This window comes from Oncorhynchus masou, chromosome 21 (assembly GCF_036934945.1).
Source record: "Oncorhynchus masou masou isolate Uvic2021 chromosome 21, UVic_Omas_1.1, whole genome shotgun sequence".
Lineage (NCBI taxonomy): Eukaryota > Metazoa > Chordata > Actinopteri > Salmoniformes > Salmonidae > Oncorhynchus > Oncorhynchus masou.
This window is the reverse complement of record NC_088232.1, coordinates 4991362-5017500: the sequence shown is the minus strand read 5'-3', so window position 1 is coordinate 5017500 and position 26139 is coordinate 4991362. Positions and strand designations below refer to the sequence as shown.

Sequence of the window (26139 nt, the reverse complement as noted above, 5' to 3'; positions counted from 1 at the left end):
TGTCTAAACTAGTTTCTTCTGGTCCTTTGTGTTAATAGAACCCGTCAGCGGTATCAACGAACCCTACGTACTGGGTTCTGGGACCTGAAGAATTTAGAGAGTTGGTTTCATCCAGACACTGAGGACCACTGTCTCATTGTGCTCCAACTGAACACACTTGGCTAACCTTTATTTGGTCTTCTGCTTCCATTCTTTCTCCTCTGTGGAACAGCGAGCACACAATAGCGTGTCATCCCCAAGCCACATGACAGCCAAGTGTGTGTGTGTGTGTGTGTGCATGCCGCGTGTTATCCCGAGCCACATAACAGCCAAGTGTGTGTGTGTGTGTGTGTGTGTGTGTGTGTGTGTGTAATCCAAAGTACTTTCCTCAGCAAGACTATTCTCTTGCAAGGATGACTCTTAGTGGACATGTCTGTTACCAGTTAGCTACTCTCTGTGACTGACTGCTTTGGTACGGCTTCGTGTTAGTGCTGGGTTCCTTTTACTGTGTTTTTCCTCACCACACACACACACACACACACACACACACACACACACACACACACACACACACACACACACACACACACACACACACACACACACACACACACACACACCCCTTGTGAAGGCCCCTGGGGTATAGCTGTCCGACCCCTGCGTCCCTTTATAAAACGCTAACCTCCTTCACCATCCGCCTCTCCTTGCACGAGCTCTGAGGCTTTATAGTTCTGCTCATAACAACAGGAACTAATTCAAATCAGGACCGGATTGTTTGGGGACTGGCTGGGCCGGGACACGATGCCTGTTACTGTGTGCTTGTCTCTGTGTGTGTATGAGAGAGTCTGTGAGTGTTTCTGTGTATTATGTGTGTGCCTGTGTCTGATTGCTTGCGTTTCTCAGTGTGTGTTTGTGTTACTGTGTGTATGTCTGTGTGCGTTTATGTCTGTGTGTCTGTTTGTGTCTGTGTGTTTATATCTGTGTGTTCATATCTGTGTGTGTGTTTATGTCTGTGTGTCTGTGTGTGTTTATGTCTGTGTGTGTTTATGTCTGCGTGTGTTTATGTTTGTGTGTGTCTGTGTGTGTTAATGTCTGTGTGTGTTTATGTCTGTGTGTGTTTATGTCTGTGTGTGTTTATGTCTGTGTGTGTTTATGTCTGTGTGTATTGTTTAGCTGATGGTGCAGAACACATCCTTATCAAAGTGTTTTAGACGGAAGGAGTGCCAGAGAAGAGGAGACAGAAGTTGGGCCAAGAGGAAGTTGGGCCAAGAGGAAGTTGGGCCAAGTCTATCTGGCCGCACAGGGGAGTTGAGAGAGATAGAGAGATAGAGAGAGAGAGATAGGGAGAGAGAGCGGACTCATTCGGAGCAGATAAAACATGTGTCTGGCCCCCTGTATCAGCTTTACTGAAGATGCTCTTCTGCACAGATTGGCCTGTGATACTGCCATCATGGTAAAGCCTGGGTTTTGATCTACGAATGAGTGTGCGTGTGCGAGCGCGTGTGAGACCCTCGTAACAACTCACACCTTGTCTGGCACAGCTAGAAAGACTATACATGGATTTAAATGCTCTCTCTCTTCATCAAGGCACCTCCTCTTTGAACGAAACAAAGAGCATCTGTGCAGCAGTTAGAAAATGGCTAGACCTTGTACTCACTGGGCTGTTAAAGGTGTGCTTTCATACTTTAAGTACTGAAGTTCGGCCCGGCTTTTTGTGAGGCCTCCCGTTCCAACTGAGTTGGCTGTTTGAGGTCCCGGTAAAGCTTGGGTGAAGCAGTGTGGGGTGTTATGGGGCATTAAAAAACGGGTTGTTTGGATCCTGGATTCTGATTGGTTGTAGGACAACAACTCCCACAAAATACCATGACGTGTTAATGTCATAATTCCACTGTCCGCAGCCCAGGCAGGAAATTCATAAACGTCATCTCCCTCATTTACAGTACAGTACAGGAGAGTTGAACAGATGAGTTGAACAGGAGAGTTGAACAGATGAGTTGAACAGGAGAGTTGAACAGATGAGTTGAACAGGAGAGTTGAACAGATGAGTTGAACTGATGAGGGTACTGAGTGGGTCTGTGGAGAGGGGTAGTGAGCTGGAAGTCAAGTGAACTGGACGAACCCTAGCTGACCGTGTTGTGAGGTGTGTGTACAGTGGGTGTTTGATGTACTGTAGGTATCCTTTCTCCTCTGTCACCTCACTTGAGTCTTAGGTATAACGGGTTTTGTGGAAAAGTGTGTGTATTCAGCACAACTCGTCTGGATTTCGGATTGTGTGTGTGTGTGTGCATGTACGTATATGATGATGATAATGTGTGTATGATGATGATAATGTATATATGCTGATGATATTTATATGTGGTGATAATGTGTATATATGATGATAACGTGTATATATGATAATGTGTGTATATGATGATAATCCATATATGATGGTGATAATGTGTGTATGATGATGATGATAATGTATATATGATGATGATAAAGTGTGCTTGATGATGATAATATGTGTATGATGATGACAATGTGTGTATGATGATGATGTGTGTATGATGATGATAATGTATATATGATGATGATAAAGTGTACATGATGATGATAATGTGTGTATGATGATGATAATGTGTGTATGATGATGTGTATGAATGATGGTGATAATGTATATATGATGATAATGTGTATACGAGGATGATACTGTGTGTATGATGACAATGCATATATGAGGATGATAATGTGTGGTTGATGACAATGCATATACGAGGATGATAAAGTATGTATGGTGATAATGTGTGTATGCTGATAATGTGTGTATGACGATAATGTGTGTATGATGATAATGTGTGTATGGTTATGATCATGCATGTATGTACAATGACGACGATGTGTGTATGATGATGATAATGCATATATATATATATATATATATATATATATATATATATATATATATATATGTGATGATAATGTGTGTATGACGACGATAATGTGTGCACGATGATAATGTGTGTATGATGATGATGTGTGTATGATTATGATCATGTGTGTACGATGATGATGATAATGTGTGCACGACGATAATGTGTATATGATGATGTGTATGTCTCACCTGTGTCTCAGGTATGATGGGCCCATCCTCTGGTGAGGACCTGAAGCAGGTCGAGAGGGGAGAGGCCACGATGACAGGACTGGGCCTGATGAAACCACTCAGGTCACAGCTGGGGATGTCATTCTCCTCCTGCAATACGATTCAATATGATTGAAGACGAGTCAATACAATTCAATACGAGTCAATACAATTTAATATGAGTAACACGATTCAATACAATTGAATATGATTAAATACAATTCAATACAGTTCAATATGATTCAATATGATTAAATGAAATACAATGGAATTCAATAAGACTCAATACAATTACATTTAATGAAATTTCTTTATCAACTATATTTCACCTTCTTCATGACCAGGGTGTCCATGACATAGAAGACGTTCCAGGGGATCCACACGGTGCGGTACTGTATCAGGAACGGAGCCCGCTCGAAACTCAGGGTCAGACTGGCCCCACCGTTGGTCAACAGGTCAAACCTGGAGAGATGGAGAGAGATGGGGTTAGAGGTGGAGAGAGATGAGGATAGAGAAGAGGAGAGATGGGGATAGAGGTGGAGAGAGATGGAGAGAGATGGGGTTAGAGGTGGAGAGAGACGAGGATAGAGACGAGGAGAGATGTGGATAGAGGTGGAGAGAGATGGAGAGAGATGGAGAGAGATGGGGTTAGAGGTGGAGAGAGATGAGGATAGAGAAGAGGAGAGATGGGGATAGAGGTGGAGAGAGATGGAGAGAGATGGGGTTAGAGGTGGAGAGAGATGAGGATAGAGAAAAGGAGAGATGGGGATAGAGGTGGAGAGAGATGGAGAGAGATGGAGAGAGATGGGGTTAGAGGTGGAGAGAGATGAGGAGAGATGGGGTTAGAGGTGGTGAGATAAACACACAGGCATGTGCATTCACACAGAGAGACAGGCGGACAGATGGATGGACAGACACACACAGGCACACACACACCCCCCTTCAGCCCACACACACAGACAGTAGAAAGGGCCTTTTGCGTGTTCACACATTTCCTCCGAGTTGTGCTTGGGCCCTGGAGACAGAGATCTCTGTATATTTGGCACTGATGGAGGTAGAGTGAGGATGAAGGGTGATCAGACTGTCCTGTTCTAATTGTCTCTCCTGTCTAGTATGTCCAACCTGAGGCTCTCTCTCTCTCTCCCTCTCTCCTTTCCTGCTATATCTCTCCCTCTTCCTCTCTACTACTTATCTCAGAACAAAACATGATTTTGTTCTTACTCCTGTACTGAAAACAAGATGATGGGGCCAATTATTATTGGATGTGTGTGTGTGTATGTGTGTGTGGTGAGAGAGAGAGCTCCATTTGGCTAGCTAACTTTGTCTTTTAACATGTAGCAGGCCTATAGGGAGAGCCATCCGAGTGGAAGAGAGAGAAGGTCCCCTAAGTCCTGTCCTATATTCTGTGTCTGGAGGGGGCTGGTGGGGTGAAGTGTGAAGACACACACGTAACACATACAGAAAATGCATAGATAAAAGAACACACTCATGGAAGCACAGACAAGCAGTGACACCAGCATTCAATCTGTTACGACCAGATATATTGTTATTTATAAACTGGGTGGTTCTAGCCCAGAATGCTGATTGGCTGACAGCAGTGGTATGTGAGACAGTATACCATGGGAGTTTGAGACCGTATACCTCGGGATTTGTGGTATTTGGCCAATATACCACGACTAATGGTTGAATCCAGGCACTCCGTGAATCGTCGTCCCTAAGCACAGTCCTTAGGCGTGGACCCCCTTGGGACTTACTGCTTAAATACACTAAATGGCCAAAAGTATGTGGACAACTGCTCCTCTCATTCCAAAATCATGGGCATTAATATGGAGTTGGTCCCCCTTTTGCTGCTATAACAGCCTCCACTCTTCTGGGAAGGCTTTCCACTAGATGTTGGAACATTGCTGCGGTTACTTGCTTCCATTCAGCCACAAGAGCATTAGTGAGGTCGGGCACTGATGTTGGGCGACTAGGCCTGGCTCGCAGTCGGCGTTCCAATTCATCCCAAAGGCATTCGACGGAGTTGAGGTTAAGGCCAGTCAAGTTCTTTCTCACCGACCTCGACAAACCATTTCTGTATGGACCTCACTTCGTGCATTGTCATGCTGAAACAGGAAGTTCCCCAAACTGTTGCCCCAAAGTTGGAAGCCCAGCATCGTCTAGATAGAAAGTCATTGTATGTAGCGTTAAGATTTCCCTTCACTGGAACTAAGAGGCCTAACCTGAACCATGAAAAACAGCCCCAGACCATTATTCCTCCTCCACCAAACATTACAGTTGGCATTATGCATTAGGGCAGGTAGCATTCTCCTGGCATCCGCCAAACCCAGAATTGTCCGTCGGACTGCCAGATGGTGAAGTGTGATTCATCACTCCAGAGAACACGTTCCCACTGCTTTAGAGTCCAATGGCGGCGAGCTCCAGCTGACGCTTGGTATTGTGCATGGTGATCTTAGGCTTGTGTGTGGCTGCTCAGCCATGGAAACCCATTTCATGAAGTTCCCAACGAACAGTTCTTGTGCTGACTTTGCTATCAGAGGCAGTTTGTATTTTTATGCGCTACGCGCCTCAGCACTCGGTGGTCCCATTCTGTGAGCTTGTGTGGCCTACTACTTCGCGGCTGAGCCGTTGTTGCTCCAAGATGCTTCCATTTCACAATAACAGCACTTACAGTTGACCGGGGAAGCTTTAGCAGGGCAGAAATTTGCTGGATAGATGTCATCCTATGACGGTGCCACGTTGAAAGGCACTGAGCTCTTCAGTAAGGCCATTCTACTGCCCATGTTTGTCTATGGCAATTGCATGGCTGTGTGCTGAAGAGCTCAGTGACATGGCTGAAATAGCAGAATCCACTAATTTGACTTTTGGTAATGACAGTTCCATATTCAGTCTATTTTAGCAGTGGCATGGCAGTATATTGAGTCTATTTTAGCAGTGGCATGGCAGTATATTGAGTCTATTTTAGCAGTGGCATGGCAGTATATTGAGTCTATTGTAGCAGTGGCATGGCAGTATATTGAGTCTATTGTAGCAGTGGCATGGCAGTATATTCAGTCTATTGTAGCAGCGGCATAGCAGTATATTCAGTCTATTGTAGCAGCGGCATAGCAGTATATTCAGTCTATTGTAGCAGTGGCATAGCAGTATATTCAGTCTATTTTAGCAGTGGCATAGCAGTATATTCAGTCTATTGTAGCAGTGGCATGGCAGTATATTGAGTCTATTGTAGCAGTGGCATGGCAGTATATTCAGTCTATTTTAGCAGTGGCATGGCAGTATATTCAGTCTATTTTAGCAGTGGCATAGCAGTATATTCAGTCTATTTTAGCAGTGGCATGGCAGTATATTGAGTCTATTGTAGCAGTGGCATGGCAGTATATTCAGCCTATTTTAGCAGTGGCATAGCAGTATATTCAGTCAACTTTAGCAGTGGCATGGCAGTATATTCAGTCAATTTTAGCAGTGGCATGGCAGTATATTCAGTCTATTACAACAACATAAATTATTCCATTTCATTTAGTCTATATAGTAACAGGGGCATGACATAGTGGCTGGATACATTGCAACCTGCAGTGTGGAACATCGTGCAACATCATGTATTCAATTTGCCACAGTGGTCGCCATCACACACCTATTGCAATCTAGCAGCTTAGCCTCGCCCTAGAGATTCAACCTATTACACTCCCAGCAATCACACAGAGCCTCCTCTCAATGAGGCAGGGAGCACCAAATATCACGGCTTGCACTTTTGCCCTTAACACCCCTGCTTCACAATCTAATTGGGCGCGGTTGGTGTAATAAAAGGTCCTGATGGGGCTGGGGCCTGGGAGTGATTGCGCCTCTGTCCCAAATGGCATCCTATTCCCTATCTACTGCTCTCTACTTTTCACCAGAGCCCTATGGGAATTAAGTAGTGCACTATATAGCGAATAGGGTGGTATTTGGGACTCGGACTGCGTTTCCTATTTCCTGGTTGGTGTCGAGGAGGGTTGCAGGAACACTCGCTGTAATAACACCGGGGAACCGGGAGTGGGGGGCAGGGTGTAGTGGAGGTGTGTGTGTGTATGTGTGTTCTGTGCCCTGCGCTCGAATGACGCAGGCTAATTGATTCTGCCCTTGTAAATCCAATGCATTTTAAACAGCCCTCCAGTTCACATTTAAATGGCGCAGGGTTTTCATTTGGGGTGGGGGGTGTTTGTGAGTGTGTGCTTTTTCATTGGGGGGAAGCTGCTGAGATTACATTTGCATGAGAGAGAGGATTTTGGGAGATTTACGAGACAGAGTCGTAGAGGGACAGGAGAAGAAGCGTGCTGCGGTTTCTCTTTTCTCTCTCTCACATACTCACCGATGCACGGAAAAACATTCACGCAAATATGCACACACAGACACACTCATAACGATTCAATCAACCAGTCCTGAAAACACAACATAAATCAAATACTGTATGAGGTGTCAGTGGTGAGGAAGACCAGAGTCTGTGGTGTGTGTGTGTGTGTGCGTGTGTGTGTGTGTGTGTGTGTGTGTGTGTGTGCGTGCGTGCGTACGTGTGTGTGTGTCTGTGTGTGTGTATGTGCGTGCGTGTGCGCGCGCGCGCGTGTGTGTGTGTAAGTGCGTACGTGTGTGTGCGTGCGTACGTGTGTGTGTGTCTGTGTGTGTGTGTGTATGTGCGTGTGTATGTGCGTGCGTGTGCGCGCGCGTGTGTGTGTGTGCGTACGTGTGTGTCTGTGTGTGTGTGTGTATGTGCGTACGTGTGTGTGTGTCTGTGTGTGTGTGTGTGCGTGCGTACGTGTGTGTGTGTGTGTGTATGTGCGTGTGTATGTGCGTGCGTGTGCGTGTGTGTGTGTGTGCGTACGTGTGTGTCTGTGTGTGTGTGTGTGTGCGTACGTGTGTGTGTGTCTGTGTGTGTGTGTGTGTGTGTGCGTACGAGTGTGTGTGTGTGTGTGTGTGTGTATGTGCGTGTGTATGTGCGTGCGTGTGCGCGCATGTGTGTGTGTGCGTGGACCTACATGCCGTCCTTGCGCGTGACGGTGTATCCGTGGTCGGGGTAGTGGACGAAGGTAACATTGACTCCTATGAGGGGGGTTCCGTCTGCCGTCAGGACTTGACCTCTGATGATGGACACCAGGCTGGGGAGAAACAACACGTAGAGATGATCTACTTAGAGACGTCGTTATTTTGTACACTGCAGCTATAGGACGCCGCAGAGACAGAGATATCCTGAGATACACATCACGCTAGAGGACCGACAGGAAATAACACACTAGACAACTTTCACTCAGCACATTCATAAACACCACAGTATGACACTGTACAGTGCCACGTCGAATAACAAATTCCCTTTTCACATCACCGCTATGCATGCACAAAATCACACGTGATTCAACCCCCCCCCCCACACACACACACACATATTGTTATTCATGTGGGCTTACATCTCCCTGTTTAGCACACATAACACATGTGTTTAAGGGCTGCTGGGATGCCTGGGCCTTTCCCCTCTGAGGCTTATCAGCCTGATCGATACTAGGGGACTGAGTGAATAAATCACACACAGCACACACGCACTAACGGATGAACACACACACACACGCACGGACACACACACACTTTGCCCACCATCATATACACAGGCCAGCAGCACGGCAAATTTATTCTGCGGCAAAAATTGTTTAAAAAAAAGAGGAGAAAAGTCAAGTTGTTTAGCCAGGCCCGGCTAGCAGTGGACCGTTTAGATGAGTTTTTAATCAATGGGTCTGGTCCTGTGGAGATAGCTACTCTGTGTGTGTGTGTGCAGGGGGAGGGTAGCTAGATTTACTTATAGCTCTCCTTCCCAGGTCATTACAGCTTTCACTGAGTGCTAATCAGTAGCGGAGCATTGAATCACCCTGTAGAGAGGGACAGAGACACACACACAACTTTTCCTCCTCCAGCACTATCCTTTGCAACAGTCTGAGAGGATGCCAGACAGTACAGTTGATGTTCCCCCCTCCCTCTTTTATAGTGTAAACATGCCATAAATTACAAATTACCCAGCGACCTCGCCTCATTAATACCTGTATGTGTGTGTGTGTGTGTGTGTGTGTGTGTGTGAGGGGGGGGAGGGGAGAATGGGGTCCTTAATGTAGCTGTAAATTATTCCTTCCATTTGCTTAGGGAGGTATCTGTCACCGTAAAACAATTTCTGTGTTCCAGATGGCACCCTATTCCCTATATAGTGCACTACTTTTGACGAAAAGTGGTTCACTATATAGGGAATAGGGTGGCAGTTGGGATGCAAACATACCCGATTGTCACTGTTCAGGTGTCTGAGTGTTTCTGAGAGCATAGACGCTGCAAGGGACTATCATTACTCTGGTACTATCATTCCTCTGGTACTATCATTCCTCTTGTACTATCATTCCTCTGGTACTATCATTCCTCTGGTATTATCATTACTCTGGTACTATCATTACTCTTGAACTAACATTACTCTGGTACTATCATTCCTCTGGTGCTATCATTCCTCTGGTACTATCATTACTCTGGTACTATCATTACTCTGGTACTATCATTACTCTTGAACTAACATTACTCTGGTACTATCATTCCTCTGGTACTATCATTCCTCTGGTATTATCATTACTCTGGTATTATCATTACGCTGGTACTAACATTACACAGGTACTATAATTCCTCTGGTACTATAATTCCTCTGGTATTATCATTACTCTGGTACTATCATTACTCTGGTACTATCATTACTCTGGTATTATCATTACTCTGGTACTATGATTCCTCTGGTATTATCATTACTCTGGTACTATGATTCCTCTGGTATTATCATTACGCTGGTACTAACATTACACAGGTACTATCATTCCTATGGTACTAACATTCCTCTGGTATTATCATTACTCTGGTACTATCATTCCTCTGGTACTATCATTACTCTGGTACTATCATTACTCTGGTACTATCATTCCTCTGGTATTAGCATTACTCTGGTACTATCATTCCTCTAGTACAACCATTCCTCTGGTACTATCATTACTCTGGTACTATCATTACTCTAGTACAACCATTCCTCTGGTACTATCATTACTCTGGTACTATCATTACTCTGGTGCTATCATTAGTCTGGTGCTATCATTATGCTGATACTATCATTACTCTGGTACTATCATTACTCTGGTAGTATCATTACTCTGGTGATATCATTACTCAGCTATTATCATTACTCGGGTACTATCATTACTCGGGTATTATCATTACTCGGGTACTATCATTACTCGGGTATTATCATTACTCAGCTATTATCATTACTCGGGTATTATCATTACTCGGGTACTATCATTACTCGGGTACTATCATTACTCGGGTATTATCATTACTCTGGTACTATCATTACTCGGGTATTATCATTACTCGGGTACTATCATTACTCGGGTACTATCATTACTCGGGTATTATCATTACTCGGGTACTATCATTACTCAGCTATTATCATTACTCGGGTATTATCATTACTCGGGTATTATCATTACTCGGGTATTATCATTACTCGGGTATTATCATTACTCGGGTATTATCATTACTCGGGTATTATCATTACTCGGGTATTATCATTACTCGGGTATTATCATTACTCAGGTATTATCATTACTCGGGTATTATCATTACTCGGGTACTTGCATTACTCGGGTATTATCATTACTCAGGTATTATCATTACTCGGGTACTATCATTACTCGGGTATTATCATTACTCGGGTATTATCATTACTCGGGTACTATCATTACTCGGGTACTATCATTACCTGGGTATTATCATTACCTGGGTACTATCATTACCTGGGTATTATCATTACTCGGGTATTATCATTACTCGGGTATTATCATTACTCAGATATTATCATTACTCGGGTATTATCATTACTCGGGTATTATCATTACTCGGGTATTATCATTACTCAGGTATTATCATTACTCAGGTATTATCATTACTCAGGTATTATCATTACTCGGGTACTATCATTACTCGGGTATTATCATTACTCGGGTATTATCATTACTCGGGTACTATCATTACTCGGGTACTATCATTACTCGGGTATTATCATTACTCGGGTACTATCATTACTCGGGTATTATCATTACTCAGCTATTATCATTACTCGGGTATTATCATTACTCGGGTATTATCATTACTCAGCTATTATCATTACTCGGGTATTATCATTACTCAGGTATTATCATTACTCGGGTATTATCATTACTCGGGTACTATCATTACTCGGCTATTATCATTACTCGGGTATTATCATTACTCTGGTGCATTGACGAAATAACACCTTTCGTTAACCCTTAACCTTTCCCCTCCCACTGGCACACATCTCTCTCTCTCTCCCTCGCATAATAAGCATGACAAAGGTTGCTGTAGGCAACAGGCAGCGCCTCAGTAACTGACGGGTGCTATTTCCTTTTTTACATGGTTGCATGTCATGGAATGTGGCTTGGAGTTAGAAAGTGCCACTGTCACTGTCACCTCTGTGACCTTTTTCTCTAAATTATACTTTTACATGTTGTACTGGCATTGATTGTTACGTCCATGTCTGTTGTCAGAATTGAGGATGTTGTCTTTCACCCTGAGTATTTAAACACTGGGCTGGACACCACAGTCCAGGATGTCCTCCATGTAGTTCTTATCAGACAGATTAGTCTCTAGCCGCCAGCTGGCCTCTCACCAAAGTCATTCAAGGATACCGCTTCAGCTCGCCCCCGGGGCTCCACAGCTGTGACCCGGCACCTGGGATTTGAACCCTCAACCCTGCTAACCCCAGTCAGAGGACCAATTAACCGGGCCCTTGACCACGAGACCACAACATCACTACACAGAACAGGGCCATAAGGGGAGTCGACAGAGCCAAGACCAACTAGTCCCCGAGCGTTAATCCGCTTGAAATCTGTGTGCAATATAAAAACACTGAGGGAAGGACCTAACACAAGAGAGAGGTCGGGGGTCGGTCTTCCTGCTTAATATACTGCACCTTTAAGCTCCATCGCTCGTCTCCCTCTTCGAGAGTTTGCTGAAGCGTGGCAAAGAAGTGGTCTTATCTAAATTCCGCTGTGTGTGTGTGTGTGAGAGTGTGTGTGTGTATGTGAGCCACCACTTAAAGTAGTGAAGCGTTCGTGGCCACATGCCTAATTTGGCCCGTCACGATCCATAAAGAGGAATAATAACATTCTTCACAGTGTATTCAGACTCCTCATTCCCAGTAACTATATAACCTGTATAAGGGAGCCAAAGGATTGCATTTAAACAAACTCTGAACTGAAAATGTTCTGCAATTGTATTGTTAGACGATTATGGCAGACAAAGGAAAATAAAGCTCTAGTGTAAGAAGTTGAGACACGAAAAGGGGTCCGACATGTTTTTATCCAATAACCTTGGCAGAAAGCCTTGGTAGTGCCTGCTTTTAAAGCAGTGAGACTATTTCAATTGGAGGTTTGGAGAAGTCAATAATAATTTAGGTGTAAACAGGTGTTTGCTCTTCCTGTCCTTGTTGTGCTGCAGACAGTCACTTACAGGATGTCTGCTCTGCGCCGCAATGCAAAAAATCCCAGACTACGAATGTAGGGTCTTAATTTGATCACCATGTCGCAGGAGCACTTTACTGCAATGCAGGAAATGTAGAACGAGTTGTGTGTTTGAGGTTTAAAAAGGATTCTGAAATTTGAAATTTCCACTTTGAAATTTCAGACTTGATTTTCCTTTACAAAAAATGTATCGACCCCTACAAAAATGTCCATTAATTGTATATTCACATTTCCTGTTGATGCAGGATTGTTTTCCTGCTGTATCAAACTGGCTCAAATGAAGATCCTACATCTGTACTTCCTTATTGAGTATGTCTCTTTTGAATGAATTGCCACCCTGAATAATATCTCTATTCCAGTCTCTCGCTCGAGTGTCATTTCCTGCTAAACGACGAGCTCTCTATCTCTGTTGACAGAGAGTGGCATGTCAATACACACAGACGGAGGAGGAGAAGAAGAGATGGATGAGGAGGAGGAGGAGAGGCAGAGCGGGTCTGTGAGAGCCTTGTTTGTTCACATGTTGATGCTGAGGAGCTGTTGTTTGGTTGGGGATTACTGCAGATCCTGTGTGTGTGTGTGTGTGTGTGTGTGTGTGTGTGTGTGTGTGTGTGTGTGTGTGTGTGTGTGTGTGTGTGTGTGTGTGTGTGTGTGTGTGTGTGTGTGTGTGTTTTGGATGGCTGGCAGAGGCTAAAGGAAATGTTCAGGCACATGCTCTGTGTTAGCACTACTGGCTAAACAAAGCCCCCGGATAGGTGGGTCTAACACAGGACAGATGTGAATTTGACTCTCTCCCTTTATCTATCTTTCTTTTGCTCTCCATCCCTCTCTCTTTCTCACTCCATATATCTGTCTCTCTCTCTCGCTCTCTCCCCATGTCTCTGTCTTTCTCCATTTCTTTTTCCATCTCCCTCTCTCTCCATCCATCTCTCTCTCTCTCTCTCTCCATCTCTCGGTCTTTCTCCATCTCTCTCTGTCTACCTCTCTCTCTCTCTCTCCTTATTTGTTAGTTCCGTCCTCTCATTTCTCCACACTTCTTCCTGCTTTATCAGATGATCAGACTGTTCTGTTCTCCCCAGCGAGCACCATGTTTAGCATCTCTATTTAGCTCTGTTATCGCGGTGTGCTTTCTAAACATAAGCTAATCTCTACCGGCTGGTTAGTCCTGCTCTTATTGAAATCGATTTGGTTCTAGATCAACTGTGATTGTGAATAATCACAAACGTGCACGGTACTCTGGACTGAATTAAAGCAATGTTCAGGGTTAAACAGTCATGAGACCTTTGAGAATGACCACAACTGAAGCTGGTCATGGTACATGACCCATGTTGTTGTCCAGTATGGAGAAACAAACTTTCATGGTTGTAGACAACAATGTTATAGACCACACTGTATCCACCTGGCAGGTTGTTACCAAGGCAACCCCCCCCCCCCCCCCCACACACACACACACGCCAATTGCCAAGGTATGGTCTTGCACTCTGGGCATGCGTTGGTAGTACCCAACTCGCTAACGACCATCAGGTCGCTAATGGCCTGGTACTCAGATCTCTATTGTTCCTCAAACCAAACGCAATCGAAAAATCATGTCAAACACTTATCATCAAAACAGTACAGTGATTTTAAAACTCAGAAGTTCAACAGCAGGTTGAAACTGAGTGGAAAATGTGGTCATTGTGGATGTTGTTTCAAAGCCTTACACAATGAAATGGACAGAGAATTCTAAGGTGATGATTCATTCAAAACAACCATACGCATATTAGAGCTGAAGCATATTCAAAGGCCTATGAGCCCAAGCCCTTGTGTTGTTATACAATACATAGCCTACCGCATATCAAACATGGCAGAAAAACATCAAACTAAACTGATTATAATCAGATGTCTTTGCTACATAATTGGTCTAGCCTATACTCCAAAATTAAACAAATTCTAGTAAATCGACTTTGAGTGTGGACTGTATTATTATGCATATTGGATGGACTGGTTACCTTACACTACGCTCCAAACTTTATATCCATGAGTCTGGGAGAGAATGTATAGGCCTAAGCGATGCTGTTGGTTCATTGATTGTGCAGAGCAGCTTACAGTTAGCCTACAAGTATAGTGAATTTGTATTTGATTTTGAATAGCCTAGTAATAGGGCATTTTTTATATTTTCATAATTAATAGGCTGACGTTACATTTAGCTACAGAACCATGCATTTCCATGTCCTCCTCTCTCCCCTTCATACCTTTCTCAGTGCAACAGTTTAATGAAATATGTTTTGTTGTGAAAACATGTTACTATCGATGTTCCCGAACAGATTTCACTTGGTTTCCCAAATGAAGCACTAGGTAGCTGCAGGAACAGGGTTGGAGATGGCATACAGAGTACTGGGTAGCTGCAGGAACAGGGTTGGAGATGGCATACAGAGTTTGGGCGGAATATCAGCTGTTGCTCAGCAAGAGCCTGCATGCTCCCCAAACAGTTGTTGATGCCTGGGGTGAAATAACCAGAGTAGCATGGTTGAAGTAACTAAGCATTAGAAAAGCGGCCTCCGTTGAATTATTAAAGTGCGAACGGATGCATTTTTTCCCCCTGCCCCTGTTCCTGCCCCTTTGATAATGGGCCATTCAACAAATTTGACATATTAGTAAAGACAAAATTCAATAGAGAATAGTCTGGTGGGTGAAAATATGATTACTTGATGAAATCAGTCTTTTGCATGACAATAACCATCTGATATCATGACCGCCACAGCCCCCCGCACGCACGCGCACACACACACGCACACACACACGCACACACACACGCACACGCACACACACACACTAACCTGTTCAAATAAATGGGAAATGAGAATGCTCACCTCTTGTTGAAGGGGTTGTCCCCGGTGATGACGTGGCTGCCCTCTGGTCCAACCAGGAAGCGGATGCGTTGGTAGAAGGAGCGTGCGGCATGCTGGGGCATCAGGCTGGACGGGCTCTGACTGATGATGTCAGAGGGGTCCGGGGAGCCGCGGCAGTACGGCTGGGTCTGACAGGATGTCTGGAGGCAACAGTCTGGGTCCATACAGTCAACCAGGCCGTCTGAGAGAGATAGAGAGTTATGAAGAGGCAAACAATTTGTAAGTCGCTCTGGATAAGAGCGTCTGCTAAATGACTTAAATGTAAATGTAAAATGAGTAAGGAATGGGATCCAGATCAGATTCTCTCTGATAACTCTAAAGGAACCATATACAGTAAACTCACAAACAAAATACTTTTAACCAAGTTAAAAACAAATCTACCTCCAGTGGCTATTTTTGTCAGGTGGTCAAAGGTTTGTTTTGTTATAATTGGCTGTATTCGGTTGGGCTTTCAGAATGGGATTGGCCGTGTTCCTGTGAGAGTGAATAGCTGGCCCAGTTGTTCAAAGTTATTAGTCGACCTCTAACCCCTGGCTGAGGTGACAAACTGCCTGGTTCCTCCATCCTGACTGGTGCCTTGGATGGGATAAGTGTAGGCTAAATATACTGTTGGGGTCTCACCGTTAGATAGGTTTGTGAGGGAGGGAGAGAAAGAGACAGAGCAAGAGAGAGGGAGCGAGAGAGAGAGCAAAGAGAGCGAGAGAAAGCGAGAGGTAGAGTGCGAGAGCCAGCGAGCGAGAGACAGAGAATGGAAGGTAAAGAAAGCGTGTGAAAGAAAGTGTGAGTGAGTGAGAAAGAAGGAAAGTGGAGAGGGACAGAGAGAAAGAGAGAGAAATAAAGGAGAAAGAGTACTCTCTGCTACTCCAACAGCCTGCCGACCGCCTGTTTTCCAAGGCCTTTGTGGGGGAACGAGATTTGCTCCGTCTCCCACAGGTGACGTCCACAGGAAAGGGGGAGAGGAGGAGAGGGAGGAGAGGGAGGAGAGGGAGGAGAGCGGTGGAAGAAAGGAGGGAGGTAGGACGTGGAGCTCATGAAAGGCTGATATTCGTTTTTGTTAGGTTATTAAAAGCTCGGCGTACATCTGGCAACCAGCTACCACCGGGCGGGCGGGGGGGGGGGGGTGATAAAAACCTTGCCGCCGCGATTGACGCACCCCTCCCTCGTCACTCCTCCACCCCTCCCTCATCCCCCCTCTTCCAAAACTAATCAGGACGTGACTTGTTCCTTCTTCTATTTCTTTATTTAACAGGCCTCTATAGTGGTGACGCCACCACCTTTCCTGGTGGAGCTTTAAAGAGTGGAGAAATCCACATATAATGTGGTTGTGGGTTCAATCCCAGCAAGGATCACACATAATACGCACAGTTCCAATGTATGAACTCCCTGTACTGGAAGTGACTGCTAATGAAAATGTCTGGCATATAACATAATGTAACCCAGAGCCAAAGACAAATGTCCATTTAGTGAAAACGTAATGGACAATAAAGTTCTCTTCGACATGTCTCACCTCCTTCGTTATCTTTGCCGTCGGTGCAGAGGGTCTCCATGGCGACGTCGCATCCTGCCCCACGCCACCCGGACTGGCAGACGCAGTGCCATCCGTTCTGGTCCAGGGTACAGCGACCGTTGTTGTTACACAGGCCTGGGCAGCCCTCTGTAGCAGACCAGAGCATGGAGAGTTAATACAGACCCACACACATAGGAGGGTTATGTGTGGATAGGGAAGGGGGGAGAGTGTGTGGCTGATGGTGTGTGTGTGTGTGTGTGTGTGTGTGTGTGTGTGTGTGTGTGTGTGTGTGTGTGTGTGTGTGTGCATGCATAGGTGAGAATAAGGGAGGGAGAGTGAGTGAGTGCACTTGTGTATCCCATATCAACATCGTGGTGCGTCTGTATGTAGGTGCTTCTCTGTGAGTCAGGATTGTGTGTGAGCACATGCGTGACTGTGTCCTCCTTTTTCGAGGAGATCCCCCCCCCTCTCAGTTTTTCGATGAGAACAAACAAATGAACAATCAACATAAACAGATTCAGATTAACAGGTAGATAACCAACCAAAATGAAAAGGTTTCTAGTGAACTTAACATATAACTGACAGTGTGACATCAGACAGTGTGACATCAGACAGTGTGACATCAGACGGTTAGACAGGCCTGTGAAATGCACAGATGCTGTAATTTCACATGAACGACAGAAGCCTCGTGAAGAACCATTCGTTAACCTCGTTAACCGTTGAAGAATTTGAAAGAAAATATGATTTTGGCCTTAATTAAGTCAAGTAAGAGAGGATGTCAGAAATACAACTGTTGGACATGGAAATTGAATAGAGAGCAAAAGGAATCAAAATGCACCATACATTACAAAAGAAGAAGCCAAAACAAAACGTGTCATTAATTTCAGGGAGATTTGATAACGACAATGTCCCAAAATAGCCCAAATCAAACAGAATCAGAAATCAAAGAACCCAAAACTAAAGCTCTAAATCGATTTTCTCTGCCTTCCTCGGTTTTTGACAGTAGTAGCTATTGGCACATCCATGTGAAGCTACAATACAATAGGGACACAAAGTATAGGGAGGGCTCTGGCTTGAGTCCCTGCCTCCACAGCTATACTTTATGCCTCGGTCACATTCCTTTACACAGAATAATAACAAACAAGAGAATAATACAATTGTAATAATATAGAAGCAAAGCCCAGGAGGAAGTGAAAGCAGCCCAGCGACTAGGCTAGACAGTCAGGAGGTCATACAGGCCGCGGATGCATGGAAACAGGACCAACAAGGATTTTCCAACAAAACGGAAGAACCAGGTGTGAAGGGTGGTCCGTGGTGTGTAGGTTGCGTGTGTGTGTGTGTGTGTGTAGGTGTGTGTGTTTGAGTTTTGGGAATTCCAAACAAAATGGCAGACAGTGTGTTTGTGTATGTGTGTACAGTATGCGTGTGTTTGTGTGTGTGTGTGTGTGTGTGTGTGTGTGTGTGTGTGTGTGTGTGTGCTGGAAACAGGTTTTAAGACAGACAAGAATGGAGAAAAAGGACCACAAAAAACAGTGTGAGACTGGTACAAAGACACGTTTACGCCGTGCTTCAAGACAAGAGATAAAGAGAGAGACAGAGAGAGAGAGAGAGAGAGAGGGGGGGGAGAGAGAGAGAGAGAGGGGAAAACAGGAGAGCGGAGAGTGATTGTTCATGACAATCTCCCTGGTGGGGCTTTTGTATGAATTACCTTTAAATCCTGCGATTAGGGGGGGCCAAGGAAAAGGAGAAACATTTGGGAAAGAAAAATGAACAAAAAAAACTCAGTACTTCAGTCTCTGTGAAGGGGGTTGCAGACCGACTGACAAACACATAAAAGGAAAGAGAGAGAGAGAGAGAGAGGAAGGAAGAGGAGGGAGGAGGCAGGAATCCGTGGACATACTGTTGGAAGACAGGGGGATACAGAGAAGGAAAGACAGAGCGCGAGAGAGAGACTGATACGGAGAGATCACCCTGTGTGCGGTGGAGATAGTTCTGTCGGTAGGTCGAAGGTCGAGGGTTAAAGAAGTAGTCCATATCTCTTAAAGGTCTCCAATTCTTAGTTCTCTACAAAAGGCATTGATGGTGCTCGTAAAATACCATCAATTTATTAACAAATAAACATATATTCACGTTGTTTGGACATTTTAAGGTGCCATTCTTCACTGTCAATTTGGGGAAAGCAAAAAAACAAACAAAAGAAATCACTGACACGTATACAAAAAGCATTGAGGCAAAGCATCTGGGATTACATTTCTGCGTTGAGAAAAAAATGCCTAGTCAGCTGCTTGAGCTTCGATGACGTTATTTCAATGTTATTCTATCGGGCCGCTGGAACGTTTGTGGCCTCGCCCGGTGCCCAACGCGGGGGCGTTCGAGAGCAGTGGTTGGTGGGCTAAAAAACGCCCCCAGTTCTACCATGCCTGGTAGTTACCGAAGATCCTCCCATGATCCAAGAGAGAGGACATGATATTGGATTTACCCCACAGTACCAAGACATGAAGACATGAGAACACAAATAGTCACAGTGACAACAATAGAAGCCTGAATCAATGAATCGATACATCAGTGAATCAGAATCAGAGATAAAAAAAAGAGATGAACAGAAAAAGAGAGAGAAGAGGGTTACTGGGAATCTATGGCCGGTCACATGTACCACACAGCACAATGGGGAGGGGGGTAGAAGAAAGAGAGACCACAGTACCTTTGACTCTAATATCCGGATTGTGAGCTTGAAAGAGAAAAAAGGAGAGAGAGAAAAAGGGAGGAGAGCGAGCGGTTAAGGAGAGGAGAAAAAAAACAGGGCAGACTATTTACCAGAGTGTTAGTAGTGTACCTACGAGCACAGGCACCCTTACACACTCGCGCGCACACACACACACACACACGTGTTTGAAAATGTGACGGATATCCCATGTGACACAGAGTGTGTGAGACCATCCTCACATATAGACCTGTAGGACTGTAGGACTCTCGGTGTTGTGACAGGGGGGGGGGGGGGATTAAATAGACGGAAGATATATACTTTATCAGACACTTAGCTTGTTGTGACGTATCAGCGTATGGATGTTGTACGTATAAGTGTACATATACATATGTGTGTGTGTGTCAATCTGTTGTCTTCGTGTCGCCAACACCCAGTCCCTAAATTGCTTACACAATCTTAGGATGATGCTTGCTGTAACTTCACACTAACACACACACACATTCCCTCAGATGATGCTTGCTGTAACTTCACACTGACACACACACAAATTCCCTCAGATGATGCTCGCTGTAACTTCACACTGACACACACACAAATTCCCTCAGATGATGCTTGCTGTAACTTCACACTAACATACACACAAATTCTCTCAGATGATGCTTGCTGTAACTTCACACTAACATACACACAAATTCTCTCAGATGATGCTTGCTGTAACTTCACACTAACACACACACAAATTCCCTCAGATGATGCTTGCTGTAACTTCACACTAGCTCACACACAAATTCCCTCAGATGATGCTTGCTGTAACTTCACACTAGCATACACACAAATTCCCTCAGATGATGCTTGCTGTAACTTCACACTAGCTCACACACAAATTCCCTCAGATGATGCTTGCTGTAACGTCACACTAGCTCACACACAAATTCCCTCAGATGATGCTTGCTGTAACGTCACACTAGCTCACACACAAATTCCCTCAGATGATGCTTGCTGTAACTTCACACTAGCATACACACAAATTCTCTCAGATGATGCTTGCTGTAACTTCACACTAACATACACACAAATTCTCTCAGATGATGCTTGCTGTAACTTCACACTAACACACACACAAATTCCCTCAGATGATGCTTGCTGTAACTTCACACTAGCTCACACACAAATTCCCTCAGATGATGCTTGCTGTAACTTCACACTAGCATACACACAAATTCCCTCAGATGATGCTTGCTGTAACTTCACACTAGCTCACACACAAATTCCCTCAGATGATGCTTGCTGTAACGTCACACTAGCTCACACACAAATTCCCTCAGATGATGCTTGCTGTAACTTCACACTAGCATACACACAAATTCCCTCAGATGATGCTTGCTGTAACTTCACACTAACATACACACACACACACTGGCTCAGGTGGCAGCTTGATTGGCCGTCATCCTCTCCCTTTCTCAGAGTGGAACAGGATCCCTTAACAGAACTAATGGAGCATCAGGGTTCTTAATGGAACGTCAGGGTTAAGAAAACAGCAGCAATCATCCCTGAACCCTGAGCAAAGGGGCAGCAATTTACCAGCTAATTGCACTAAAGATTTCTCATTTACTTCCATCATATTCCACTCACATCGGGACAGGGAGGACTGTGTGTGTGTGTGTGTGTGTGTGTGTGTGTGTGTGTGTGTGTGTCCATCTGTGTGTGCATGTACAGTATGTATCTGTGTGTATGTACAGTGCGTGTGTGTGTACATCTGTGTGTGTATGTACAGTGCGTGTGTGTGTACATCTGTGTGTGTATGTACAGTGTGTGTGTGTGCAAGTGTGTGTGTGTGTGCCTGTGGGTCAAGCTGCAGAATTAATCAGCCTCTTATAGACATCAATGCTTCATTATTTGTCGGGACAATTCTCGGCGGCTGCTGATTAAAGTGACATTAATCTGGAAACAATTATATATCGCAACGTCCAGACCCACTCAATCCCCACCATGAGGTAAAGATGGAGAGATGGAGGGAGGAGAGGAGAGGGCCTTGAAGAGGAGTGTAGAGAGATGAGGGGGAACGGAGAGAGAGAGAGCAGAGGGGTAGAAGGAGAGACAGAGAGAGAGAGAGAGAGAGAGAGAGAGAGAGTGAGCAGAGGGGTAGAAGGAGAGACAGAGAGAGAGAGAGAGAGAGAGAGAGAGAGAGAGAGAGAGAGAGAGAGAGAAAGAGAGTGAGCAGAGGGGTAGAAGGAGAGAGAGGGGCAGAAAGAGAGAGGGGAAGAGAGAGAGAGAAAGAGAGGCATAAAGAGAGAGAGAGCAGAAGGGGAGGGAGGGGCAGAAAGAGAGAGAGAGAGTGAGCAGAGGGGTAGAAGGAGAGAAAGGGGCAGAAAGAGAGAGAGAGAGAGAGTGAGCAGAGGGGTAGAAGGAGAGAGAGGGGCAGAAAGAGAGAGGGGAAGAGAGAGAGAGAAAGAGAGGCAGAAAGAGAGAGAGAGCAGAAGCGGAGGGAGGGGCAGAAAGAGAGAGAGAAAGAGAGAGAGCAGGGGTAGAGGCTTCCGGCATGTATCCATTGATTTACATGATCTTAATTAACGTTTACTGTGCTGGGGGCCTTTAACAACCCCCTCAGCTCCAGGTGAGCCTACCGTAAAAGTAGGGAGGGCTCCTCTTAGACTTTAATCATGCTATAGCCCAAAGTGCTCCAGAACCCATTGAGGACAATGAAAAACCACTACACCCACCCATCCCCAACATGGTTATTACTGAGCTATGAGGCTATGAGCCTCACTCATTCCCTGGTCCATAGTAGACGCACACACACACACACATGCACGCGCACACACTCATACACAAACACACTTACATGTACACACACGCGCACACACAGCGATGTATGTATAATAACGGTAGTGTGTGACACGTGGCTACACTGACGGAGCAACCAGCCCGTTAAGAGAGAAGCCAGATCAGTGTTAACACAGAACAGCCATACAGTAGTACTGAGAGGGGGATTATGAGCTTCCTAGTTCCCAAGCAGAGCCTCGAGTGTAGCAGCGTTAATTAACTATTGAACACAGTTACCGAAATTATTTGGCCTTTGTGAATACAATTTGACTGTTTTAACTACACAATTGAGTTTACAAACCGCTGTGTTTTGTGTGTGTGTTTGTGTTTTATGAAACGCTAACCTTGAACAGTCTTTTCCCCGCGTTCTAAAAGACAAATCACTACACAGAATGCTACGGTAGCTAGTAGCTGAATCTAAAGTTGGAGTTGAGGATGGACACCAAGACCAATCATTTTGCTCTCTCATTTCAGTGGAAATATCAATAGTAGATGGTTTGAATTTGTAGCGAGCGAAAGAGGAGTGTATGTGTGTGTGTGTGTGTGTGTGTTGTCGAGCGAGCATCAGCCTTGGATGATAATGAAGAACCATCAGGCATTACACTGACCTGGAGGCAAACAGACATCTGGGGAGAAACAGAACCAGACACACAAACATCTGGGGAGAAACAGAACCAGACACACAAACATCTGGGGAGAAACAGAACCAGACACACAAACATCTGGGAAGAAACAGAACCAGACACACAGACATCTGGGGAAAAACAGAACCAGACATCTGGGGAGAAACAGAACCAGACACACAGACATCTGGGGAGAAACAGAACCAGACACACAGACATCTGGGGAAAAACAGAACCAGACATCTGGGGAGAAACAGAACCAGACACACAGACATCTGGGGAGAAACAGAACCAGACACACAGACATCTGGGGTGAAACAGAACCAGACATCTGGGGAGAAACAGAACCAGACACACAGACATCTGGGGAGAAACAGAACCAGACACACAGACATCTGGGGAGAAACAGAACCAGACATCTGGGGAGAAACAGAACCAGACACACAGACATCTGGGAAGAAACAGAACCAGACACACAGACATCTGGGGAGAAACAGAACCAGACACACAGACATCTGGGGAGAAACAGAACCAGACACACAGACATCTGGGGAGAAACAGAACCAGACACACAGACATCTGGGGAGAAACAGAACCAGACACACAGACATCTGGGGTGAAACAGAACCAGACACACAGACATCTGGGGAGAAACAGAACCAGAAACACAGACATCTGGGGAGAAACAGAACCAGACACACAGACATCTGGGGTGAAACAGAACCAGACACACAGACATCTGGGGTGAAACAGAACCAGACACACAGACATCTGGGGAGAAACAGAACCAGACACACAGACATCTGGGGAGAAACAGAACCAGACACACAGACATCTGGGGAGAAACAGAACCAGACACACAGACATCTGGGGTGAAACAGAACCAGACACACAGACATCTGGGGAGAAACAGAACCAGACACACAGACATCTGGGGAGAAACAGAACCAGACACACAAACATCTGGGAAGAAACAGAACCAGACACACAGACATCTGGGGAAAAACAGAACCAGACATCTAGGGAGAAACAGAACCAGACACACAGACATCTGGGGAAAAACAGAACCAGACATCTGGGGAGAAACAGAACCAGACACACAGACATCTGGGGAGAAACAGAACCAGACACACAGACATCTGGGGTGAAACAGAACCAGACACACAGACATCTGGGGAGAAACAGAACCAGACACACAGACATCTGGGGAGAAACAGAACCAGACACACAGACATCTGGGGTGAAACAGAACCAGACACACAGACATCTGGGGAGAAACAGAACCAGACACACAGACATCTGGGGAGAAACAGAACCAGACACACAGACATCTGGGGAGAAACAGAACCAGACACACAGACATCTGGGGAGAAACAGAACCAGACACACAGACATCTGGGGAGAAACAGAACCAGACAGACTTGCAGCTGGTGGGAGTGTGTGTGAGGGAGAGTGTGTGTGTGTGCATGAATGTGTGTACAGTATGTGTGTCTGTGTGTGTGGAGGCACGTCTGGTGGTGCTGGGTGAGATATTGCTGGCTCTGCAGTGCTATTCTGGGCGATGGAGAGATGTGAGGGAGGGAGGGAGGGAGGGAAGGGGAGAGAGGGATGACTGACCATCAGTCTAGCCCCAAGAGAGGAAGGGCAGAGGGGGAGAACAGGGAGCCTGGGATGGGGTTCTGGAGCTGGAGTGCTGGAGAAACCTTAAGTAAGTCTGCAGTTTCCTAGTTCTCAACTAATACACTCAGCTGCACTTCTCAGAACACACACACACACACACCCACATGCACACGCAACAATATTTTAACAATATTCCATACGCTACTTTAAAATCCGTCTCCGTCCCTAATGGCACCCTGTTCCCTACACAGTGCACTACTTTTGACCAGCGCCTATAGGAGTGATTTGGGACACGTCCTCAGTGTGACTGAAGGAGACAACCCTACTGATGAGGTATTCAGAAGCAGTAATAATAATAATAATATTAATGAAAAGAAGAAGCAGAAGAACCTGTGGCTCTCTTAACAAAACCTAATGTCTGCAGAAGGAACGAGGAGCATTGTGCAAGTCCATAAAAATGTACTTTTCTATCCTCCGCAGAAGAGTATTTTGGAACGATGATAATAAAAGATCATATGAGATCTTGGTTATTGGACATGATTGTTATACAAACACATCGATGATTCAGTCTGTTTACTGTAACTCAAATCGTCAAGGGAAGACATTGTTATCGGTTTGTTGCTGCAAAATTCTTAGAAAACTTACATAAACTGGACATCATTTATCTCCAAGGTAACACAAACGATGTCAGACAATTGAAGTTGTTTTCTATTAAACAAGGATACTTCCACGTCTCAGAGACATCAATTCATTTGCTGCATTTTGCAAGCGGGAACATTAGAGTAAAATCAGGGACGCTATTTTACCACTACCAATCACACACACGACACAGTGACCATCACTGTGTTTCGTATGGAAAAGCAAGTAGAGTAGAAATGAGCGTTGGACAACTTCCTTAAAGCCACTCAAAATGGAGATGCATCAAGCCACCTTGTGTCAGACAATGACAGAGAAAGAAAGAGATTGAGTGGAGCCTGAAATGATTGACACCCTAAATATGGGCAATAACGACTGTAGAAAATAAATCAGACAAATAGTGAGCTATATTGTATGCAAAACAAATGGGGAGATGATTTTATACTAATACAATTGCTCAGAGAAAAATATTTTGTTTAATAAGTAATATCTCAAGGGTAGGGGTCAAAGATATTGACACCCCTACCACGCAATGACGACATCAAGCTTGTGACTCTACAAACTTGTTGGATGCATTTGCTATTTGTTTTGGTTGTGTTTCAGATTATTTTGTGTCCAATTAGAAATGAATGGTAAATAAGGTATTGTGTCAATTTGGAGTCACTT

The 26139-nt window shown here is 44.9% G+C and overlaps 1 protein-coding gene across 2 annotated transcripts in view; it reads right to left on the bottom strand.

The window, feature by feature from the left end:
* Positions 1-26139, bottom strand: part of LOC135507602 (teneurin-3-like) — a 462717-nt gene that overhangs the window by 64484 nt on the left and 372094 nt on the right. For both annotated transcript variants that reach the window (XM_064927148.1, XM_064927149.1), the window contains 5 exons: positions 17068-17214; positions 15522-15741; positions 8107-8226; positions 3430-3562; positions 3083-3211 (listed from right to left, as the gene is read on the bottom strand). In XM_064927148.1, the coding sequence (XP_064783220.1) occupies positions 3083-3211; positions 3430-3562; positions 8107-8226; positions 15522-15741; positions 17068-17214 (749 nt within the window). The remainder of the gene's footprint in view (positions 1-3082; positions 3212-3429; positions 3563-8106; positions 8227-15521; positions 15742-17067; positions 17215-26139) is intronic.